General features: G+C 28.6%; 2 protein-coding genes across 2 annotated transcripts; both read right to left on the bottom strand.

Annotated features, from left to right (window-relative positions):
* Positions 1 to 7,638: 7,638 nt before the first annotated feature.
* On the bottom strand, positions 7,639 to 8,700 carry LOC100804712 (vascular-related unknown protein 1). The gene is made up of 3 exons (XM_003540795.4): positions 8,345 to 8,700; positions 8,113 to 8,178; positions 7,639 to 7,997 (listed from the first exon to the last, which is right to left on the bottom strand). Exons 1-3 carry the CDS (start codon positions 8,672 to 8,674, stop codon positions 7,836 to 7,838), a joined length of 558 nt encoding a protein of 185 aa, XP_003540843.1. The 5' UTR covers positions 8,675 to 8,700; the 3' UTR covers positions 7,639 to 7,835.
* Positions 8,701 to 14,603: 5,903 nt separating this feature from the next.
* LOC100500045 (uncharacterized) lies at positions 14,604 to 17,531 on the bottom strand. Its single transcript, NM_001249143.2, is given in 5 exon segments — positions 14,604 to 14,846; positions 14,939 to 15,010; positions 17,089 to 17,148; positions 17,235 to 17,285; positions 17,371 to 17,531. Coding segments are annotated over 5 exon segments (351 nt in total). The 5' UTR covers positions 17,501 to 17,531; the 3' UTR covers positions 14,604 to 14,808.
* Positions 17,532 to 24,061: the final 6,530 nt, after the last annotated feature.

The following is a 24,061-nucleotide window of genomic DNA, read 5'->3' as shown; positions in this document are numbered from 1 at the left end:
AATGTATTTATGTAAAAAATTTCAACACTATAACAACTAATTTAATTTATGAATAAAATTTTGTAATAAAATATTTATTTAATAAATTAATATTAAAATATTCGTTATATAATTGTAAAAATGATATTTAACCTTATATTATAAATATTAATTAAAAAAATTGTATATAAAGTTATTAAACATAGAAATAAAATATTATTTTTATAAAAATATATTAACGAATTAGATTTAAATTAATTTTTAGTATAAACATTTCAACTATATAATATAAATATTATTTAAAAATAATATTTATTCCAAAAATTATTTAAAATTATTTTATATGATTTCTAAGTAAAAATTATTTTATAGGATTTCAATTAAAAATAAATACTAGATTTTATATCCTTTGCAATGCATGGGTAGGGTTTGATGAAATTATAAAATTTTAAATTTATACTTAGTATTATTGTATTTAATAATATCTAATATATATAAATTTATCATTTTTAAAAATATTTAGTATCATATTAAATATAATTACATTAAAATTATGTAAAAAGATTAATTGCATTTTTAGTTACATAATAATTATATTAAATATAATTAAATTAATTTTTTTTATTAGATATATTTGTTCTAATCTTGATAAAAGATAATTATGAGATCTATCTATTAAATATAATTAGATAATATTATTTTCTTAGATGAATATAAATCTAATTAGATAATATTTTATTAAATTTGATTAAATGAATTGTCTAATGAGATATATTAGCCACGTATCATTACATGATTATGATTGGATAATATATAGGTTATACTAGTGTGACTTATTTTCATGTTATATTGAAATAACTATAATCTCATACAACAAACTCTTGCTTTGAGTATCTATTAAGATGACTTATGTTATCAAAAATCTAATTAAACACTTTTAATGAGTTCTTTTTTTTTAATTATATATTTTTTATTCATAAGACTTGAATCCAAACTTTAACTAACTTAAGGAAATTGAGTAGACTTCTACTCAAACCAATGCCAGGTGTACTATAAAATTTAATTAAAAATACCAGAAATACCAAACACATGAATTAACTTATGCAAAAGTTATTCTAACTTGTTAGTGTGTATTTGGTTAAGTGGTGTGGCTACCACACCTCGTTTTTTTTTTTCAACAGTGCCAACAAAACAATTATTTGTTTCTTTTGATTTTTCACGGTCACACACCACAATTTTTTGGGTTACATAATCTATTTCAATAAGACATCCAAATACACACTTAATCTCAATTTCAAATTCTAAGTTTGCAGTTAAGTTTATTACGCATATGGATAACTTTATCTTCTATATAGTGATGTTATTTTACTCGAGCAAAACTACTTTATATAAATTAATAGATATTTGTAATCTTTATAAAAAAATTAAAATAAATACTATATATTATGTTAAATTACATATTTTTAAATAATTTTAATTAGAATGTATTAACAATGAATCTTTTTATATTTTCATTCAATTATAAATTATTATATATGATAATATTATTGATTTTTATAATAATTATTTTTAAAAAAATTAGAAAGTAATTTTTCATTGGTTGAGAGTATTAAAAAAAATATAGACAATGTATCAAAAGTTCAAAACTAAACTCTTTTTTTAATTTAATATATAAGATAAATTAAATCATATCTGCAATGAGAAATCAATTTACTCACAAATAGATAGAAATTGTTAAGATAAAGTGTAACAATATTAATACTTATACCACAATTAATAAAACACTTGTATATAAGTTATTTCTACAATTGAAGAAGAGGAAATATGATTAAAATTTTCTCATATAAGTTGTAAATAAATAAGGTATTATGGAGATTGGATAACATATATCAAATAAGCTGAAAAGGCTTATAATTGTGTTGTAAGTTATTTTCATAAACTCTCTCAAACAATTACTCAAATATTATTCTACCCGAGAAATTTAAATAAGTTCTTTCAAAAGAAAATTAAATAAATAATAAAGTGATTGAATATAAATGATGAATGTGTTGAAATTAAAATTAGATCATTTGGATAAACTAAATATGATATATATAGGTCTTGAAAATTTAAGAACAATAATGATGCAATTAAAAAAATTATTTAAATCGTTTCTAAATGATAGTAATCAAAATCTGCATGACAAGAAATTGAATTTCACATAACAATTTTATCACATGATTATCTTTACATAAAGTACAAATATCCGGGGAATTTCAAGTGAAAATTACTCTTATGAGAATATATAATCATATACAAGTAGTTAAGATTCATTTTATTTAATTTTAATTTTAATCATTTCTATATAATTAAATTATATGATCGAAATTTAATAGCACCGCAAATATATACTGCAGGCGGTTTCTTCATAATCTGCCTCCACAAAAATTAGTGTCACAAGTGACTCCATTTCTGCACACGCATGTAGCATGTTACATATTTGGAAACGTCCAATTACGAAAATAATTATTTTTTGATTTTTTCTTAAAGAATTATAGAAAAAGTAATCCTAAAATAATTAACTCAAAAAACATACTCAATCATACTTGAAAATAATCAGTCATTTTGTGATTCTACGGATTGAAATTCTGAAATCACCACGTTAGAAAGGGTTTACTTGTGACAAATTCATAATAAACATTAAAAAAAAAAAATCCATACATAATCTGATAATCATTTGCTTTTTCATAGAGATAATTTTAAATTTTCTTTTTTCCATGCTAGATGTTTAAATAAACACAATATATCTATATTGCATAATATAGGTTAATAAAAATATTATTTTTTTAATGAGTTAAATGTCTATGTAATAAAATAATTTTATATTATCATTCAATTAAAGATTATCGTTTAAATTACTTTAAGATGGATTATAATTATATGAATATATAAAACATTTTACATATTGTATTTACATAACTTTTCTTCTCTTTTTTAATTATAGGAAAATACTTCAAAACTTGTTAAACTTCAACCCGTTTTTAATTCAATGAGCCACTTAGAGTCTTAGACTATAAAATCTTTCTATTTAATCATAAAGCTATAATAATTGTTACAAGAATTCCTTTCATTATTTCAATTTTTTGTAACTCAGATCAATCATATTAAACTTATTCTAATTTCACAAAAAAAAATACATCATATATATATATATATATATATATATATATATATATATATATATATAATCGTTTATCATTGCCGAGTGGTACCACATCAACTATGATCTCATCGCAGCTAGTCGATCTGAGCTCCGCTGAGATTTTTCTTTTTGCTACTGCTATATATTTTTATTTATAAAAAATCAGTAAATGAAAATTAAATATTAGCAAACAGCAATCAATATTAAATTAGCAAGCATGTGCATATCCTGCCACATCATCAAGCAGTATTTCTTTTTTTTTTTTACTGTCATCATCAAGAAGTTGCTATCTGCAGATTACGTGAATTCTACAACCGTTACTCCGTTAGCGAATTCACAGAAACTGAATTGAAGTATTTGTGGAAATAATTGTTTTAGGTTAAAGATTAGATAATAAGATTTTATAATTTATAATAATAATAATAATTTAGGGACATGGATGTATACATATTTTCCTAAATTTATATAGAAAGAGCACAACGACGAACGAACTCTTTTAGGCTTAATAAAAGTGCGTTTTTCTGCTCCAAGAGCGTGCCTTCGCGGGGTAGAAAAAAGATAAAAAGTAAAACTACTTCAATTGTGTAATTAAAGAAGAATAAAACTACTTCTATTGCTATATATATACAAAATAACATGATACAAGCTTTCAATATACAGCGCAATGTGCATGTGTACATGTTTTCATACAAGCATGCAACAAATAAGGTCTATTATGTCTGTAATTAAGTTATATATATATATATATATATATATATATATATATATATATATATATATTAATGCTGCGGATGAAGGGATTAATTGACGATTGATAGTCATGAAAGCTGAAGCTGATGCTCTATTATCAGTTTTTAGCATGGGTTAGACCTTTGATCTACCACCCCATAACGCAAGATCACATCATTAGTGGTTGTTAACTATTTGATAGGGCACCTAATTAACGTGTGATGTTTAACAAATTTTATAGCCAAGTGGTTCATACTAATTCAGTCTTTTCAAACTACTTGTAAGAAATTTTCTCCAATATTAATGAGGAGTCTTATCGTTAATGTATAACAGACTTTATTAAAGAAGATATATGTTTCTATTATTTCTCTTACTTTAGAGGTCAAACAGTCAATTCAGTTCAAGTTAAGTAAAATCATTAGGGATAACAAAAATTTTCTTTCAAATAATTAAGGCAATGCATTTTTAGGTTTGAATTTAAAATTACTAATTAAACTTAAATAATTTCGTGTTAGTTGATTTATGTTTGAACTTATGATCACTAATTAAACTATAATATTTTCGTGTTAGTTGATTTATGCATCAGCTGTCATATAAAAATTTAAAGTAATGCATTTGAAATTTCCCTTTCCTAGCTAGATCAATTATTAGGCTAATCTCCAACCATCTCATGTGAAAGACTTTGATAATCTTGCCGTGGCATGCGAATATATATAAGGCGATCATTGTCAACAGTTTCACCAATTTTGTAGTATTAATTTATACTATCTGATGGAGACTGATAAATTAACAGACAGATCATATACAAGTGGTTGGCAATTGAAAATCTTGAGCTCCGGCATTGGATTGCATACACACGTATGGATTTATTTTAGAAGCTTTAATTTGAACCATAACTCGATGTTGACCAAATGGCCAGTGCTAGCTATGCATATATAGCATTCACACATAATTATGGAATAATGTGATCATCATCATCAGCATTCTCATGTACAAGGTACTAAAAATGAAAAGTAAAAATAATCTTATAAATATAGCTTGCAAGAAGAATAATGGAGCCAGTGCAAGAAAACATTTTATGGTGGAATTTATTTGTAATATGCTTCTATTATTCGTGCAATCTTTCGTTCTAACCTGTTTTAAACGCTTGAGCACATGGAGGGTTCTTTTGTTGCAGCCATTTCTTATTAATATATATTTTATTGAAAGAACGGCAAGTAGGACGTAGGAGACGAATTCATAATATTTAAACTTATCAATCTACTCTTTCCTTTTAATTAAACAATATTTGATTTTATATCAGTATATCTTGTAATAAATTAAACACTTTTGAGAGTTTAAACTAATCATTACCACATACAAGCTATTGATCGGAATAGAACTAAGTGTCCAGTTCTTTAAGTAATGTCTCACATTCTAATGTTTTGAATTAGTAGAATAAAAAATTGGTTAACGGTCTGGTCAAAACTGGTAAAAATCCGGTGAGGCTTGGAGCCAATGAATTGGCCTAAACTGTTTTTTTTTTCTTTTCCCCACCCTTTTTTAATTTTCATTCTAAGACACGTTTTAAAATATATAAATGATCACATGTGACATATTCATATGAATTTCTATTATTTAACTATTTTGTTATGAGTTTTTTATTTTTTTAAATATATATCATGACTCTTCTATGTTAATTTAAATATTTTTTTTTATAATTTGTATTAATTTTTCATCTAATATATTGCATAACATTAAAATGTATTCAATTATCTAAATGTAGAGACTTGCGATGTTTGGAGGTCTACCTACTTGAATATCATTCCAAACTCCAGAGAATTAATACAGAAGAAACTTTCTTGTTTGAATAAACTATCAGTAATACTATATAAGGAATCAGCATTATATTAATCATTAACATATTTGTAGAACAGTGAATATTTATTCTTTCTTATCAGCGTGTCGCTGAAGATATTATAGCATATAATTAAACCAATGCTCAAGCGAATCAAACACTAATCAAATAGACCGAAGTAATAGGATTATTTTTTTTTATCAGTCTGAAAAATAAAGAACAATAAACAAATATCTTGAAGCAATAAGATATATATACATACGTGAAGCAAAATTTGTTGGTCTATTTTAACTTTGATATTGACTATTAACAAATTAATGATATATATATATATATATATATATATATATATATATATATATATATATATATATATATATATATACACACACACACGAAGCAATAAATATATTTTAGGAACTATTTTATCAATGAAAGTATTTTAAGGAGTTTTTCTTTCACGAAAACCTTTTTAGAAATTTTTCTTAACCTCTTTCATTAATATATTACCTTCTATTTTTAAAATTAATTTCTATATTTTTTAAAAATATTAATAGTTAAAAATACAATGACAAAATGTATTATTTATCATAAATTTAAAATATAATTTATATGTTTGAAAGTATTTATTTATTATAAATTTTAACTATAATATAATGTATGAAATTTAATATCATAAAAAGTTATTAAATAATACATGGGTAACTAAACTTATTTTTTTTCTTTCTTTTATTAAGAGAATAAACTTATTTCTAAAATAAATAAAATTGTTTAAAAAAAGAACTTTATAGAGCATCAGGCATGACACGTTACAGGAATCCAAGTGTCCAACGACTTGCACGTTTTATTATTTTGCCAGTCGAATCTTATGTCTAAACAACTTTAAAAACAAGGAAGACTAAACTGAATTTTTCATTATCTTAACTTAATCTCTCTTCATATATATATATATATATATATATATGGGTGGAAGTTGCTAATGTATTAAATTAATTAATTCTTCATTTTAAAAAAGTTTACAGCATATTTATTGGAAGCTATTATTTCCTATAAATCATTACAAACTATTTGTAGTGTAATTGGATTTTATTTATATATAAAGGGTGTAATTGGGTTCTTGAAACCTATAACATCATAATTTGTGTAAAAGTCATAGCATACAAATTTTTATTTAAACGATAATTTGAAACTTCTTAAAGAAAACTTCAAATACGTACTTGAAAATTTGCACTAACATCGTGCTTTTTTTCGTATCAATAGTATCATCTGATGAAAGTTAAAATTATTAAAATAAATTGACCTTTTTGAACAAAATATTTCTCACTTACTTTGTCTTATGTTTTAACTTTTAACTCAACATCGACAGTGGGAACTAGCACCAAATTTCATTATTAATTGTCATCACTAATCAATCTATTCTCATACAAAAAACTATTAAGTAACATCTTACTATTTTTTGGTTATTACACTTCATATAGTTTTAGGGTAAATAAAGATTGACCAGCACTTACAGCTTATGACCCACCTGAACCTGATTTACTTCAACTGCTATGCCTATTCATTCTTTGGCCTTTTCAATAGCAAGCATGAACAGTGTTTTCTCTCCCTATTGTTTTAATTTATCAGAGTATCCACATTTGGTTTATTGATTTCAAATTTATAGCAGTGTCGTCCACATGATTGTGGAACATTATTTTAATTGTGTTATATCCTTTTTTTTTATATAACATATTAATAATTAATATGTCAAGAAAATTTAATTCAGTTATTTAAGTAAGATGCGTGAATTATTATAAGTTTTTATGTGTTTGATTCCCACGAATTAAAAAAAAATATTAATCTTGAAGAATTAGAAATATGACACACTATACTTAATTAAGTTTTCCTTCAAAAACAAATTACCAAACACAAATTTATCAAACTACTAACTAGGATTAAGTAATATAAACATAGTCACATACAGATTATACATCACATTCACTGATCATACTCTTTAATATTATACAATTCCATAACTTGAGCCACATATAGAAGAACACTGAAAAGGAGACTAGGAGGGACATATATAGAGAGAGAGAGAAGGTGTATATATATAGACAAAAGTATCAGTCACCCCAAATAATTAACCAACAAAGACAAAGGAACCAGGCATAGCCCCCTTTTCTTTAAGTCTGTGCAATCAATGTTCTTTCCATTGAATTTTAATTCATGCTCATTATCATCCATCTTCAAATCCGAATAATGTTCTGATGATGTGATGAATTCCTTACCCTACACAATCATGATCATGAAAACCATACATACATAGAAAATTGGTTAGATAGGAATATTGAGAACCAAATTTATTTCTTCTCTTGAAATGAGAAGCATTATAATCCAGATTTACCAGAGAAGCTTCTAGTTGATCATCAACCTTCCTAGAACTCATTTCAGCTGGATTCAAGTCTCTCACCTACACATAATAATTAATAATGATATTACAAACAAAACAAAACAAAACAAAAATGAGAAAACAAAAAATAAAAAGTCTCATGGCATATACTGAAAGAGGGAAAGAAAAAAAAATTTGGAGAGAAAAAAATTTATAAGAAACAATAATTGGTGTTTTGTATATATACCTTGGGGCTATTGACTGGAGAGCTAGCAGTGTCTTCCAAAGGGTCATCCTCTGATATCTGTTTGGCTCTTGCTTTCTTGAAGCTTAGTTTTTTGGGTAGATTTGGGGCAGTGCTGACCTTAAAATTCTGATGAGAAAATTTCCATGCAGCACAAGAAGCAGCATCTGAGAGCAAAGAGGAGCCATCCAAACTGGAACAATAGCTTGGCTCTATGCCTTTTGAGAAATCTTCTAAGTAAGATGTCCATCCACTTTCCTCATCAGAACCACTTTGGTTTTTGCAGCCAGGTACTGCCCTGCCTCTAGATGAACAATTCAGAGAATGATCCATTAGTCAAACTCTAACAAGAACAGCATATATACTATATAGAGCACCACTATAATAATAAGAATAATTTATAATCTATATCAATAATAAAAAGAATATTCTTACTTAGTCTCAACATTTTTTTAGCCTTTCTTTATCTTTTGATTGTTATTATAAATATTTTATTATTCTATTTAGATAAAAATAAAAAATAAAAAACACCAACTACACGCACAACAAATTCAAGTTCAAAGAATATAAAAAAATATGTAAACAAATAAGTATGGTAGGACCACCAAATGTTTATCTAGTTAGTAAGATAGTTAGTAAAAAATAAATTCATATTCCAAAATAGATATGATTTGATTTTAGCTGCCGATGTGAGAACATCTTTAATGAATAATATATAAATACTTTTATAAACATTCTCTTAGTATTGGAACTTACTCTGACCTTGGTGAGCATCAACTTGCCTAAACTTTTAATAATAATAAAAATAAAGTATGGTAGAAATTGTCTTTTCAATAATAATAATAATAATTAAAAAAAAGTTTGGGCAGTGGTTGAGAATACCATTTGAAGAGAGATTTGTAACCGAAAGTTAGAGTGAAGAATGGAGAAAAAGGAAGTCCATACCATAGATTCTTGGGGTGGGCCATAGGGTGTTGAGGAAGTTAAAGTAACAGTTGAAATTCCAACTGAAAAAACTAAACATAGAAAGAGAGAAAGAGGAGAAAACGTGTAGAGAGAGAGAAAAAAAAACCCACTTTCCGTGTGGATTATATGTCGTGATGTTATAATTTAATTAAAGATCTCAAATAGTTTGAATCCTGAATATCAACGATCAATATATAGAATAAAAGTTTTATCACATATTATAATTTTATCTGATTCGACTAAACTTACGTTTAAATTCCTGTGCTCTAAACCAAAAAGAAGAGGAAATAAAAAATAAAAACAAACTACAGAGAGAGAAACCGTTGTTGACCGTTGTGGTTCAGAAGGACGGCATTTTCCATTTTTCCTTTTCAAGACTCGGCTTTCTGGGGATGGCAATGGTCGTATATTCATTGTATACCCGTAAAATAGGAAAAAAAAATTAATCATACACGTCAAGTGTATGGGTAAAAATTGAGAGAAAAAAAAAGAGAGAGAGAGAGGCAGAGAAATAAAAAAAAGAGAGAAAAATTAATAAAAGTGACAAATGATGTAATGGAAAATAAAAAGAGATTGAAAAAATATATATAATGAAAGTGAGATAAAAGAAAAATTAAATATACTAATATAATAACCCTACATTATAAAATCCGTTTTACATTAAGAACAAAGCTTATATTCAGTTTCACCAACAATGATTGACACAACTGATAGTTATTTATGTCTCTTGATAAATCGTCTTGAAAGAAAAATATTCATCTTAAGTGCGCTTAAGATTTTCAACAAAAATAACATGAGTTACTTACTATGATCAGCCAACAAATGTTGTTATAAATTATAATAGCTTATGATAATTGCTTGGAGGGTTTCTTAGTCGCAACAATGTTATTGGCACGACATCAATTGCCGTTAAGATTCCAATAATAAACATTTTCAAAAAAAAATTAATTAATATTATTTTGTCTTTTTTATCGGCTATGTTTGTACACCGCAATAAATGACGTCATTAAGGGCAAACATTTTACCTATTGCTGATATTAGGTGCACATTTTCTTTATCATCTTCTCTACTCAATTACTTATGGTTTGATGCTTATCAAGCTATAATTTTAATCAGTGTTGCCCACTCCTCTTGAATGTAATTAATCCTAGGATCCGTGCAAAGTATGGGTACCAACTCTCACTAGTTTTCAATTAGTTCATTGCCAAAGGGCATAGTTTGATTAGTATTTTTCAACTCACGCACATAGAACATAGAACATAGAACATCGGTACCGTTATTGTTGGGAGACAACTTTAAAAAGCTTATATTTGACTTAGATGTTCGCACACATTATGTATATATAAAGAACAAACGTATAATAGGAGAATAGTCATTTTATATGAAAATTAAAATGATTAATTTTAACTGTTAGATTAAAATAGAAGACTTATATTAAAAAAATTAGATTCAAATTTAAATCTTATTATATCATAAAATCTTTAAAAAAACTCAATAGACATAAAATCAAATATCTAAATGTTATAGTTTATTATGTCCTAACCATCACTTCTTCTATTTCAACCTCTCATATATGTTAATTAAAAACTCATGATGATTACCACTCTTATAACATCTCATATTATGTATTTTGAATATTTTGTATTCAGGGATAAAAAGTTGTTCTTCAATGATTTTTTTAGTAACAAAAACTTAAGTTTTTGTCATGTCATCATTAGTTTAATTTGTTTACAATTCCTTTTTAAATTAAAGATTGAAGAAAAATATTTATCCTATTCAATATCATAATTTTTAGTAAATCAAACGGACCCTTAAGATATTTAAGTTATTTTACACAAATTTTTTTCCTTTCTTTTCACTTTCTATACAATGAAATAGAAGAAAAGAAAATTATTTCTTTCATTTTTAACAAACAAACTAAATCACCCCTTTAATTTTACTCATTTTCTTTCCTTCTATTTTTATTACTTTCACTTTCTTTCCTTCCACTTTCTCTTCTAAACCAAGTATACCTTAAGCTTTAATATTCCTTCCATATTTAGTTAATATTATTTTATTGTTACGTATTGTCTATAAAAGGCAATTTTGAGTGATATACATTATGTCTTTCTCTCCTGTCTTCTTTGTTGAACCCAAATTACTACAAGGAACAAATGGTACTGCTCAAAGGAGAGACTAGTTGGCACTCTCACAAATACACCAAGGTCTAGACTATTTTTTTTATATCAAAATAGGAAATGCCAAAATAATCAAAGAAATGTGGGACATCTTGAAGCTATCATATGAAAAAATAGAGAAAGCCCATAAATTCAAATTACAATCCTCACACACAAAGAATATGAAAAGTATGAAATGTCTAGATCTAAAACCGTAAACCAATGTTTCTCATGTGTAACATATCTTGTCAATAAGATGAGTACATGGAGAAAACATTCCAAACAACAACATGGGCCAGAAAATTCTACTTCTATGTTGATGAAGTTTAACCATGTAGTGACTACAATAATTGAGTCCTACAAAACAGACACCGTGGCAATATCAAAGTTGTAAGAAAGCATTGAAAGCCACAAAACTATAATCTTGGAAAAGGCAAAAAAAGTAACATAACAAGTAAACGGAGAAGCTTTTAAAGAGTCAAGTGAATCTAAACAATAGTTTTGATTAGATATAAATAATTACAAAGTTGAAAAGTTTTGTCTTATATGTCATCAAACTGATATATTGCATCTATGTCTAATATATCATTCAAGGTTGACAAAGGTCAAGAAAGTAAAATAATTAAAGACTTAAATATCAATATCTCTCTTCTTCTTAAAAGACGTGAATGGCTACACCTGTTGTGGACAGGACCTGTTCTGAGCAAAAGTGTTTTGCCTCTGCTAAAGTGTGGTTCAAGAAAGAAAAAAAAAAGTGGTGTTTCAACATGGATTGGATGTGTATATAATGTTCACATTTAATGCACAACGGACACCTCTTCAAATACTAGCTCAAATGAAGAAAATCAGACCGTTTAAACACAACAGACATTTTCTAATGATGGCTTTAATTACGAGAAGCTTTGAAGAGCTGAAGTTACAAACCTATAAGTGAATACTTGAAATCTAGTTTTCCTCTTCTTTGAGTTATCTCTATGAAATTTCTTAAGTTGTAACAGCTCTCAAAACACTTTGTGTATCTTGAGAGAAAAGACTAAGCGCTCAACTTGTATACTCATTTATAAGACGTTAAGACTAGTTAGTGAACAAATCAACTTCAACAAATCTTTTGATTTATTTAGAGTCAAAAGTGTTTATCTTTTTATTTTAACTAACAAAGGGTTTGAATTTAATTTTTAAAAGTGTTTTTACAAAATCTATTGGATATTGTGTGACTGAGTGTATTTGTGAAAAATCTCTTTATTTATCTTTTACCTTTATCAAATGATAGTCTGGTTTACAAAAAAGATTACAAAAATTTTACTTTCTTATAATATTTGTCTTTACAATAATATTTTTGAATCCAAAACAAAATGTAGAAGGTAGAAGTCATTAATTTCAATAAGAGGAAATTACTTAGTAGAAGAGGACATGTCAATTTCAACTAAAGGAGAGACAACAATTTCAAATCATCTAATCAAGGAAAATATGGGACTAATTTGGTTTTGCAAATCAAGGAAAAGGAATAGATGACAACTACTAAGAAAGAACAAATTTATTTTTTTAAAAAAAACTATCATGGAAAGTTTGGACAAAAAGCTACATATTACAAATTAAAACAAAAAAAATGTAGCAAAAAGTTGATACCAAAATATCAGTGAGAATTCTCGTAATCCACAGAAGAGTAAATCGTAATGAATCTTACTCAACTGGCAAGGCATAGTTTGAAGTGGGAGTGTAATGTTGCAAGGTATGAAAAGTGACCGCCAAAGAGGAAGCAGGTCAACGTAGCTAAGCTAATATGTGTTAGATAAAACTAGGTGTCTAAGCTTGACTCGTTTATACCCTATTTAAAAGGATACATATTTGTTTTAAGGGAGAGAATGCCAATAATAAAAAAAGAGTTGGAAATTTTGACCGGTTATTGGACTAACATTTACTTAAATGATAAGTATACTACAAAGATATGAGATGATGTTGGTGGTTATAACATTCCTTATATATTAAGTTAATATTATTTTATTGTTATGTGTTGCCTATAAAAGGCAGCATGATGTACCATACTCCAAGATCAATTCGAATTAAAAAAAACTTTAGTGATATATCTTGAGTCTTTTTCTTCTCTTTTTTGCTGTGAGAAAAATATTAAGAGATCATATTAACCCATATCATGTATTGATAATTCTCTTTAAGAGAACTTCATGTAAGTATTTAAAAATTCAAATGGAAATGAATATAAAAGAATACAGGCCCACCAAGTGTACAATTTAAAGAGAATACCAGTGTCTTAATATTCTGCCTCAAAATCAGTAGTAAATGAAAACCACTGTTTCCTTATACTTTCGAAGCGTAATCGTTTTGTCCAAGTTCTCTAAGACATTTTCTTTTCCTATGTGGGTAAAGGAAAGATATTAAAGTTGCTTATTGAACACAGAATTAGCTAAAATTTGGACAAGCAACCAATCTAGGTATAGCTATAAAATAACAAATACGAACATAGGTAGAAATGAAAATGGTGTTTAGTGAATGGAAGGTGCATGACACCCATAAATGTGCTGTAAGTAAATATCATAAATATTTCAAAAATTCCTCATTACCACCATGATAATAAATACCTTAATAAAATACATATACACACCAAAAATGGCTATTGCTTCCTGCACTTCAATGTTGCTTCCTATACTCTTTCCAAAATGTTTTTTAACCTTCCAGAATGGTTCCAGAAACCAAAAAAGGAGTGCATTCCGGAATGTAATTTTACATTCCAAAAGGAAAAAGGATGTGCAGGAAGCAACATGGGAAGTGCAGGAAGCAATAGCCAGGAAAAATAAACACTAGACCATAAGCTTCTTCCAACAAATAAGTGAGAAAGAATGGTAGCCTTGAGTACTGACATCATAAGCATGGTCACACATTTATAAACCACTAGAACATTTAGCATGGCAATCTTCAACAATGAAGATAACACATCCCAATCCACCAAACAAGGAAATGTTTATGTAATAAAGCATGTAATGACACAGAAAATATGCTCGTATGCGATTTAAAATTGAAAAAAATATGAACCATTATCAATTATCATCAACTACAAAGCAATACACGGGAAGGGAGAAAAATTAACCAACTCACACAGCTTGTAAGCACCACAAACACAAACAGCTGAAAGGAAGCATATGAAATACATAAAACATTAAAGTAAAACTTTACATGTTACCACGGCGTATATCAAATTCCATCAGACAAGCTGATTTCTTGAACATAATAAATTCAGTACACAAGCAAACGAAAATAACAGATAGAACAGTAAATATTCAAAATCTAGGATAGATGGTCCAAATGTCCGAGGAGCTCAACCACATCATAATTCTAGTGGCCATATTTCTGAAACTCCCACTCACTGTTATCTGTACAAGCACAGAAACACAAGTAAGCCATGCACTTTTAACCCATAAGGTCCCAAAAGAAATAGAGGATGAAAGGAACTAGGTCTTCATACCTAGAGGACAAACTTGACGAGTCTTGAGCCATCGACTGATGCAATGGAAGTGAAAAGCATGGTTACAAACTCCTGTATAAAATGAAATCCAGAGAAGTTAACAGTTTGAGTAATCCAGTGCAAGCTAAGAAGAATAGTAACAACCACAGAAGCCTTCATAATTAAAGAATGACCTACAAACTATTCTTTTAAGTGCCAACTAAACTGAAATGGCACAATCTTTTACCTCATGAGGCAATGACCTACACACTAATGCACTATATCTTATTCCAAAGTCACAAAAGTAAGGAGATGACACCATTGAGTGGATCTAGCAATACCAAAATCTTCCCGGATCAAAAAAGTATATTTACAGTAAGTAAACTGCAGAATTGTACATATGCAAAAATATTTTAAAAGCAACAAATAAAATGATCAAATGAATTTGCACAACACCAATGACCAGTGAAATAACTTGCAGTAATGAATGGACAACCATAGAATTAATTATTTGTTTCGTATGTCATTCTAGAAGGGGAAGGAAAGGAAAATGCATTTTGATCAGACATCACCTTTATTTCAGTATCAAGGATGGAAATGGAGAGATTGTAATGAAGAAAGAATTCAAGAGTCCCACAGTGAAGTGGGCCAACATGTTCTTTATCCATCCCAATGTTATTAACATGTATTTCCATTATTTTTCATGATGAAACCAAACAAATGGAAGCATCCCTTCTTTTCCATTAGACAATAACAAACAATGGAAATAATAACTCCTCCACTACTCTCCTTTTCATTTCTTTTCTTTAGTATGATCCCTTCCTTCACTTTTCCTCCCTTATACCAAAAAGCCTGAAGGTCGTCATAAATCACAATAGTTGATTCCTAATAGTTTAAACCACAACTCCAAGGGTCAAGAAAGTACAATCAAATTTAAAAGCTGCAAACAGTCGAATAAAAAAATGGCCACATTATGGTACCACTCATACTGATTATCTCACAGACTCATCGAGTAGAATGATCTAGAATCTATATACTACTAATAATCTTAAAGGTAAGCAAACATTAAATATAACCTAAATAAAATATATGATGTGTTTAGCAATAACTGTTAGTATCTCCATTAGTTCTAAAGTGCAGAGTAACATATCCTATGGGTTAGAGTTTGGCTTTCTTGCTTTATTTACTGTTGAACTTTGGGGTTATCACTTATCACTATCAATATGATTGTTCTACCAATAAAATGGTTATTCCCTTTTCAATCATAAAATGCTTGATCAAATATCGTGGAAATAATATTTTTAGTAAAGAGTCGTATTCCACTTAGTTTTGCTTGCAAATAAGTATACTTTCATGGCTGATTTTTTTGTCCATTTGAGAGAGAGAGGGAGAAGGGGGGAAATTTCAATTAGGATAAGAGCTATGAAGGATACCTAATCTAATAACCTGAAAAGTCACATCAATGTGAGTGAGGCAGAGGGCAGTGGCCACAAGGTTAAGGAGCCAAATAGAAAGAAAACACTAAACTAAAAGTGTAGTACTACAGTATGGGTAAGATACTGAATTTGCTTCAGTTGAAAAAAATAAAGAGATATAAAAAGGGGGAAATACGATGAAGGAGGAAAAGCAGTAACTACATCCAAGCCTAACCCTACAAGTGAATCACACAATAACCATTTTCCTCACTCAACAAGATCAATGAGATAATAGCAGCCACCACTGCCCAATAACAACCTTACACAACACAACATAGCATAAACAGCACCAGGAAGAACTTAAGGATCAAAAGCTGTTTTCCTTCAAGATTATAACTTATTGCGTTCAAACAATGGTTTTGAATCAAATACTATACCCATTGGCTATTGTATGAATGTATGCTATAAGTGAAGAATAGCTACTTTGCAAAATATTCATGATTTGCCCACTTTAAACATTGCAGCAATAAGTTAACCTCTAACAAACACCAAACACATTACCTTGCAGCTGAGATTGAAGCACTCTTAACTAACAATATTTTTACTATAAATTGTATATATATTTAAATTAAATTTGTAATATTCCAACACTTAAATCTATCTTCTTTAACCCTAAGATGACAGATAGACATAAAACATTCTAAAAGCTATTTCACATAAAATCGAAGTATAAAACAAGAGGGGTTCGGACCATACCCCAAGCCACAGTGCATTCCTCGCTAGTGGCGCTAGCCTGGTTGGCTTGGCACTCGATGCCTAAAATCAGTGACCACAGTTTTCAAAAAGCGGAACGAAACGCTTCAAATCGAAGAACTGTTTTCAATTGGAAATAAATTTCTTACAGAGATCCATGATGTGGTTCCGGCAGATAGCACAGTTATCGACAACGATGTCTAAAAAAAACAATAAAAAGTTAATTTCAGGAATTTCAAAAAAGAATCGGAAAATTAGGGTTTGAGGAGGGGAAAAAATAAATACCCCAAGCCCAGAGAGCGACGGCGTTCCACTTCTTGATCTCGAAGCGCTTGGGCTTCTTGGAAGAAGGACCGGCGCTGCTCGAGGGCTCGCCGGCGGGAACCATAGGCACGTCGGAATCAAGAGTCGCCATCTTCTTTTATCTTTCTCTTGCAACTCTGTGTGATTTGTGTAGTGCTTAGTGGGTGAGTTTATTTCTTCGAATGTGGAATAACCAGTAGTGAAAGGTACTGGCATGTTTAAATGCATTATTATAGAAGATGTTAAAGGAAAAGAATTTATTCAACAAGTTTTTATTCCAAAAGTTACTTTTATATAAATTAATTTGATATTTGAATGATAAATTTTTAAGTGTTTATTGAAAATAATATGATGTCCGGATGAAATTATAGAAAGTCTTTAACATAATTAAAATTATCAAAAAGGATATTATATGCTTTTACATTATTAAAACTAATAATTAAATATTTTAACATTATTATATAATTATTAAATACATTAAATAATTAAATATTATTAAAAATAATAAAAATTATTTTTTTTCTTCTATTTCATTTATAAAACTATTTTAACTTTATTATTATATTTAAAAAATTGTTATATATTTTCTAGAAGTTTTGATTAAAAAAATAATTATTTTTATAAAAATAAAATAAATGTATCTCATAAAAATATAATTATACATCTTTCTCCATAATTAATTTTCATATTTAAAATGTAACTAATACATTATTGTTTTAGTAATATTATCACTTACATTCTAGTTTATAATTTAATTATTATCTATGTAATTATAATTTATAACAAAATATAAAATGTCATTAACCTGATAATAATATGATCAATAATGTCTTTTAATATAGAATTGTTTAAATGTACTCATACCATAAACATGCAACCTTATATTATTAAAAAATAAAAAATTAAATACGTGTTGAAAACGTATTTTTTAGGAATTCTCTAAATCGTTCCATTTGTAAAGTATTCCGAGCATCCCATTCTTCCGATGTTGTAGTACTAGGACCAACTTCACTTTCATCCTCATCAATATCTATATATTTGTTATCTTCATCTAGTGAATCAAATTCTTCATCACTCTTGTCATTTCTTTGAATGAAGTTATGTATAGTCATGCAAGTAACAATGATTTGGTTTTATGTCTTCAAAGCAAAAGGTGGCATATTACCTAATATCTTTTATCTCGCTTTACATAAATCAAATGCACGTTCAATTGTATTTCGAAGACTGGAATGATAATAATTAAAAACTTCAACTCTTCCCCTGATTCTAGGCCCAATTCTAAATTGTAGGAGATGATACCTAGTTTTCTTGTGCGGTCCTAGAAAATTCATAAAAGTAAGATAACCAGAATCAACAAGATAATATTTACCTAAAGAATAAAACAATAATGCATGTTAGAACACAAAATTATAATGATGCATATATTTATAATATATACTTGTTAAGTACCTTGAGGAGGATGTGGAAAATGCAATGCAGGCTTACGTAAAGCCTCCATAACTATCTTAGTATCATGTGCAGAACCTTTTCAACCTACCCAAACGAAAGTGAAACACATGCTAAAGTCACAAACAACCATGACATTAGTGATAATGTAGCCTTTTCGACCAATATAGACTCCTTGTAGATGAGAGAGAACACAAACTTGTATATGAGTACCATCTATTGCACCAATACAATCCCTAAAATAAGGGCGATATTTGGCATTTTTTAGAATCTCATCAGGAGTATCTCTAAATGATGGATCAATAGGCTTAATTATGTCCTTTGCAAACATACACACAGCTTCTAAGACACTATGGAAATGTCTAGACATTGTTTCACCTGAATGTTGAAATATTTCCTCACAATTACAAATAGAACCTGGTTGACTCAACATGTATAAAAACAAGCCAACTTACTCATAAATACTGACATTTTGAGTTTTCTTTAAGTTGTACTTGGTTTCCAAGATATCACATAATTCAAGAAAAACAAGTTTCTTCATTATAAACATTTGATAACAACGTATTGGATGACCATTTAGAATTTCAAATACCCAATGATGGTCTGTCATGCTTGAATCTCTACATGGATTTTTCACAACATAATTCATGAAGTAATTGGTAACATTAGCTACAACAAACATCAACACTTTGTTCTTCGTAATGTGATCGTCATCGCCAGATGAAGAGTCATTTGTTGATAATGATGAAGACATCCTGTAGAAGGAAAAAAAATTCATAACATAACTGAAAATAAAAATCAAGAGCCAAACCATAACCAAGATCTATAACAACCAAAATTAAAAACAAAGATCCATGACATAACTAGAATTAAAAACTAAGATCCATAACACAACCAAGTAATTGTCAATGATATCAGATAAAGGAGAAACTAAGGAACTTGTGCTTAAGTGTCAGACTTGATCCATCCAAGTTATAGCTCAGGCTCTTCTAAAGCAACAAAGGTGATCTTGTTTGCCCTGTTTTTCATAAGTCTATTGGCTTTGTAAAATAGTTCACTCCCACGCTCAAGTCCTAGTAGATCTTTCAACTTTGCTACACATGCAGTAATGCTAGTTGGGTCTTGAGCAGATTCACTAGATTCAAATATTTGAATAATGCGATCTAATTGTGAGGAAAGCTTGGTAGCAACCCCAATTCTTTTCTCACCCTTTTTTCCTCTGTCCACTTTCCTTTGTCGAAGACGTTGTCTGAGTTGTCGTGTTTATCTCAGGCTCATTCACTTCCATCTCGGTGTTATCATCAATGTTATCATTTGTCTCTTTTGTTCTTGTGTTGAATCCTTCATTTTGTCTTGAATATTCAGATGGTGCATATGCTGCAAAACCAATAGCAATAGTACCCTTAAAAAGGAATTCCATCTCAAGTAAGAATTTAAGGTCTTGCTCTCTAAACTTTGCTACTTCAGGATCCTCCTATAAAATAAAAAATAAGAATTATAATATATATTTGGCATGGTAGTTAAGAGATAAAAATCAATCTCATTATAATATATAGATAGATTAGTAAAATACATTATGCTCTAAACCACTTAAGAATGTCTCTACTCAAGATATTGTTCACCTTTACAAGAAACCAAAGTGTAGAAATAACGAAGGATTAATTAGGCAATTAATAAATAGGAGTGTTTTCATTACATATGCAAACCTAAACCAAAGTGAATTGTGTATGGGGCTTGTTTGTATGTGTACCGTGTGCATTTTACTAAGATTATACTAAGTGTTTGTTGAGTCAAAATTAGAAGCTCGTGTTTGACCTTGAAATTACCCTTGTTAACATGTTTTTTTGGCTCACCTACTCGATTGGTTTTTCTTAATGATCGGTATAACAAAAACGATGCAAACCTAAACATGGAAGCTAAAAGTCAGCTAAATAGGCAGCCAATAATAAAATGCTGGTGACCAAGACTTTTTTGACAATAGGCAAATACACCATTATATGGAACCAATCAAAAACATGAATAGCAGAAATATTTTCTACTTGTATAGTGTATGCACAATAAAAGCATTAAAAATATTAAAATTTTGGGTTTATTATTTCCTTTCATTTTAGAACAAATCCAAGTGAACACGGATAAAAAGTTAAAAGGTAGGGAGCACTTGACAATTGACACATTTAGCATAAAGAGAAAAAAAATGGAATACTTACAACTCACTTCTTGATCCCAAAATTCAGAAAACTAGTTAAAGATCCACAGACAAAAAGCACATGTCCATCTTGTTTTAGAAGCAGTTAGAGGAAGGAAATCTAAACTGGGGTCTTTGCAATGATGGTGTATTGGTAGTGAGAAGATTTTTATTGTTAGACACCATTCTAAACTGAATTATAAGTAGTTAGCCACAAATTAGTTTGCACTATTATATTAAAAAAATAGAAAATAAAAAACAGGTAGTTACCCATAAATTAGTTTGCACAATTGATATCAATAATTGCTTAATCATATGAATGAAGTGTTTAGCAGTACTGAATCTTAACATTTAGTAAGTATATAGAGCATATAAAATAATATATCAAATTAAGTGTATAGCAGAAGAATATTATACTTCCTCACGTATAGTAAATCAAATAAAATTTATAGCAAAAGCAAATGTTTCTTCCTCACACATGAAAGTCAAGTATAATTAACTGAATTGGGGTCTTTTAAGTTAGAGTTTTCATGTTTTGAAATGATGAGTACAATATCATATATATTGTTACGTACTTTAAAGCATAAATAAATAAAATAACACTTCAAATTTCAAAATTCAATCAAACTCATAATAGAACCATAACCTTTGAATTCAAAAATTACTTTGTGGAAACAACTTAAAATCAAAAACAAATTTGTTGGATCAAGTGGCCTCGGAATAATTAAAAAGGGGGGGTTGAATTAATTATTAACGAACCTTTACTAATTAAAAATCTATCCTTCTTAATATTACCAAAAGTAAAAACAATAATTAAAGTGCACAACGGAAATTAAAAGAGTAGGAAAGAAGAAGACAAACACAGGAGATTTATACTGGTTCGGCAACAACTCGTGCCTACATGCAGTCCCCAAGCGACCTGCGGTCCTTGAGATTTCTTTTCAACCTTGTAAATTCCTTTACAAGCAAAGATCCACAAGAGATGTACCCTTCCTTGTTCTCTTTGAACAACCTAGTGGATGTACCCTCCACTAGAACTGATCCACAAGAGATGTACCATCTCTTGTTCTCAGTCACAACAACCCAAGTAGATGTACCCTCTACTTGTACCACAAAGGATGTACCCTCCAATGTGTTAAGACAAATTTCTCAGGCGGTTAGTCCTTCGAAACTTTGTGAATGGGGAAACAAAAGAATTCTCAGGCGGTTAGTCCTTTGAAATCTTTTGTTTATGGGAAAGGAAAGAATCAAAAGAATTCTCAGACTATGTCGTTTTGAATTCTTTGACAAGGGAAAATGGAGACACAAAAGAATTCAGGCGGTTAGTCCTTTGTTCTTTTGGAAAAGGGAGAAGAAAGACACAAAAAGAATTCAGGCGGTTAGTCCTTGGCGAATTCTTTTTGGCAAAGGGAGAAGGGAATGAAAAAGATGAATAACACAAGTTTTTGAACAAAGAACTTTTCTTGGAAGAAAAAGTTTTGAACAAAAACTTTTAGAAAGATGAAGAGAAGATGAAATAAGAAAGTTCTAAAAGAAATGAAAGAAGATATTGAAAGATAGAATGATTGAAATAGATGATGGATATGAATGTGATTGTTCAAATGTTTCATGTCAAGGTCACATATTTATAGTTTCTTGATGACTCAAGTCAAAACTTGTAACTCTTGGCAATTCCTTTAAAACTAATTACTTAAAAAGATATGACTTTTGAAAGAATCTTCAGAAACAAGTCACTTGAAGAAATGTGACTTTTGGAAATGAATTTTTCGAAAACAGTCACTAGTAATCGATTATCATAAAGGTGTAATCGATTACACATCAACAGATGTGACTCTTCATTTTGAATTTTGAAAATCTTAACATTTTAAAACCACTGGTAATCGATTACTATAATATGGTAATCCAAACTCTTTGGTAATGATTTTGCGAAAACTTCTTGTGCTACTCAATGTTTTGAAAAACTTTTTAATACTTATCTTGATTAAGTCTTCTCTTGATTCTTGAATCTTTGAGTCTTGAATATTGATCTTTGATTCTTGAAATCAAATTTCTTTTTGATCCTTGAAGTGTTTTTGACTCAATCTTGAACTCATTCTTGAATGTCATCATCTTTGTTATCATGAAGTGATCTTGACTTTTGAGCTTTTTATCATCATCTTTGTTATCATCAAAATACCTTGAATCAATCTTGATTCATCATCATGAAGTAATGAAGCTTGCTTCTACAAAATTCACTTTCGGTTTAACAAAAACAATAGCACTAGGTAGTTAACAACTGAATTTCAAAATTACATTGAGGAAACGACTTACAACCAAAAACAAATTCACTACTGAAATAACACAAACAATAACACTAGGTAATTAATAACAAACGAGAAATTATTAGACCAGAATTTATGATAAAGAACTAATGACACTCAACTCCATATATATCAGTTTGAAGATTAGTGGACAGCATAATACACTTGTATAAGGACAAACATCTTACATCACATAAAAAAAATACACATTACTGTTGACAACAAAACTCTCTTTTAATATTTTACACAAATTTTGCAAGATTCAAATTTAAAGGTACTAATTAAATTGGAATAATCTTGTTGGTGTTGTTTGGTCTTTTATTTTGTTCTTACCTTTCATTCATGAAGGAAAAGATAAAAATATTGAGATTCATCAAAATATTTTATCAATCTCTCAATTATTCTAAAAATATAGAGATATAATTGTTTTCCTTTCTATCCTTTCTAATAAATAAAAAACTTGGTACCAAGCATAGAGTTATGTTATTATATAGCTCTTTGACACTACCTGTTTCCTTTGACAATTCTAGTTATCCCCAACACTCAATTCTAATATTTTGTGGTTGAGTCCTGAAACGACCTTGGTCAACATATCGTTAAATTCAATGAATGCCCTTATGCCCACCCCTGCTCATAAGTCAAAAGCCCATCACATAACCTTGATTAAAATCTTCATGGTCGCAATTATGCTTATGCATCAAATTCTTATCATTTTCCATGAAAATAGGTTATTCTGGTAGGT

Source organism: Glycine max, chromosome 12 (genome assembly GCF_000004515.6).
Source record: "Glycine max cultivar Williams 82 chromosome 12, Glycine_max_v4.0, whole genome shotgun sequence".
NCBI classification, from domain to species: Eukaryota; Viridiplantae; Streptophyta; class Magnoliopsida; order Fabales; family Fabaceae; genus Glycine; species Glycine max.
This window is presented reverse-complemented; position numbering and strand designations above follow the sequence as displayed.

Bases quoted from the DNA above. Each gene is read 5' to 3' on its own strand.
- LOC100804712 (XM_003540795.4), bottom strand. From the start codon at position 8,674: ATGGATCATTCTCTGAATTGTTCATCTAGAGGCAGGGCAGTACCTGGC. The intron at 8,179-8,344 runs GTATATATACAA...TATTATGTGTAG, and splicing joins CTCCAGTCAATAGCCCCAAG to GTGAGAGACTTGAATCCAGC. The intron at 7,998-8,112 runs GTAAATCTGGAT...ATGATTGTGTAG, and splicing joins ATCAACTAGAAGCTTCTCTG to GGTAAGGAATTCATCACATC.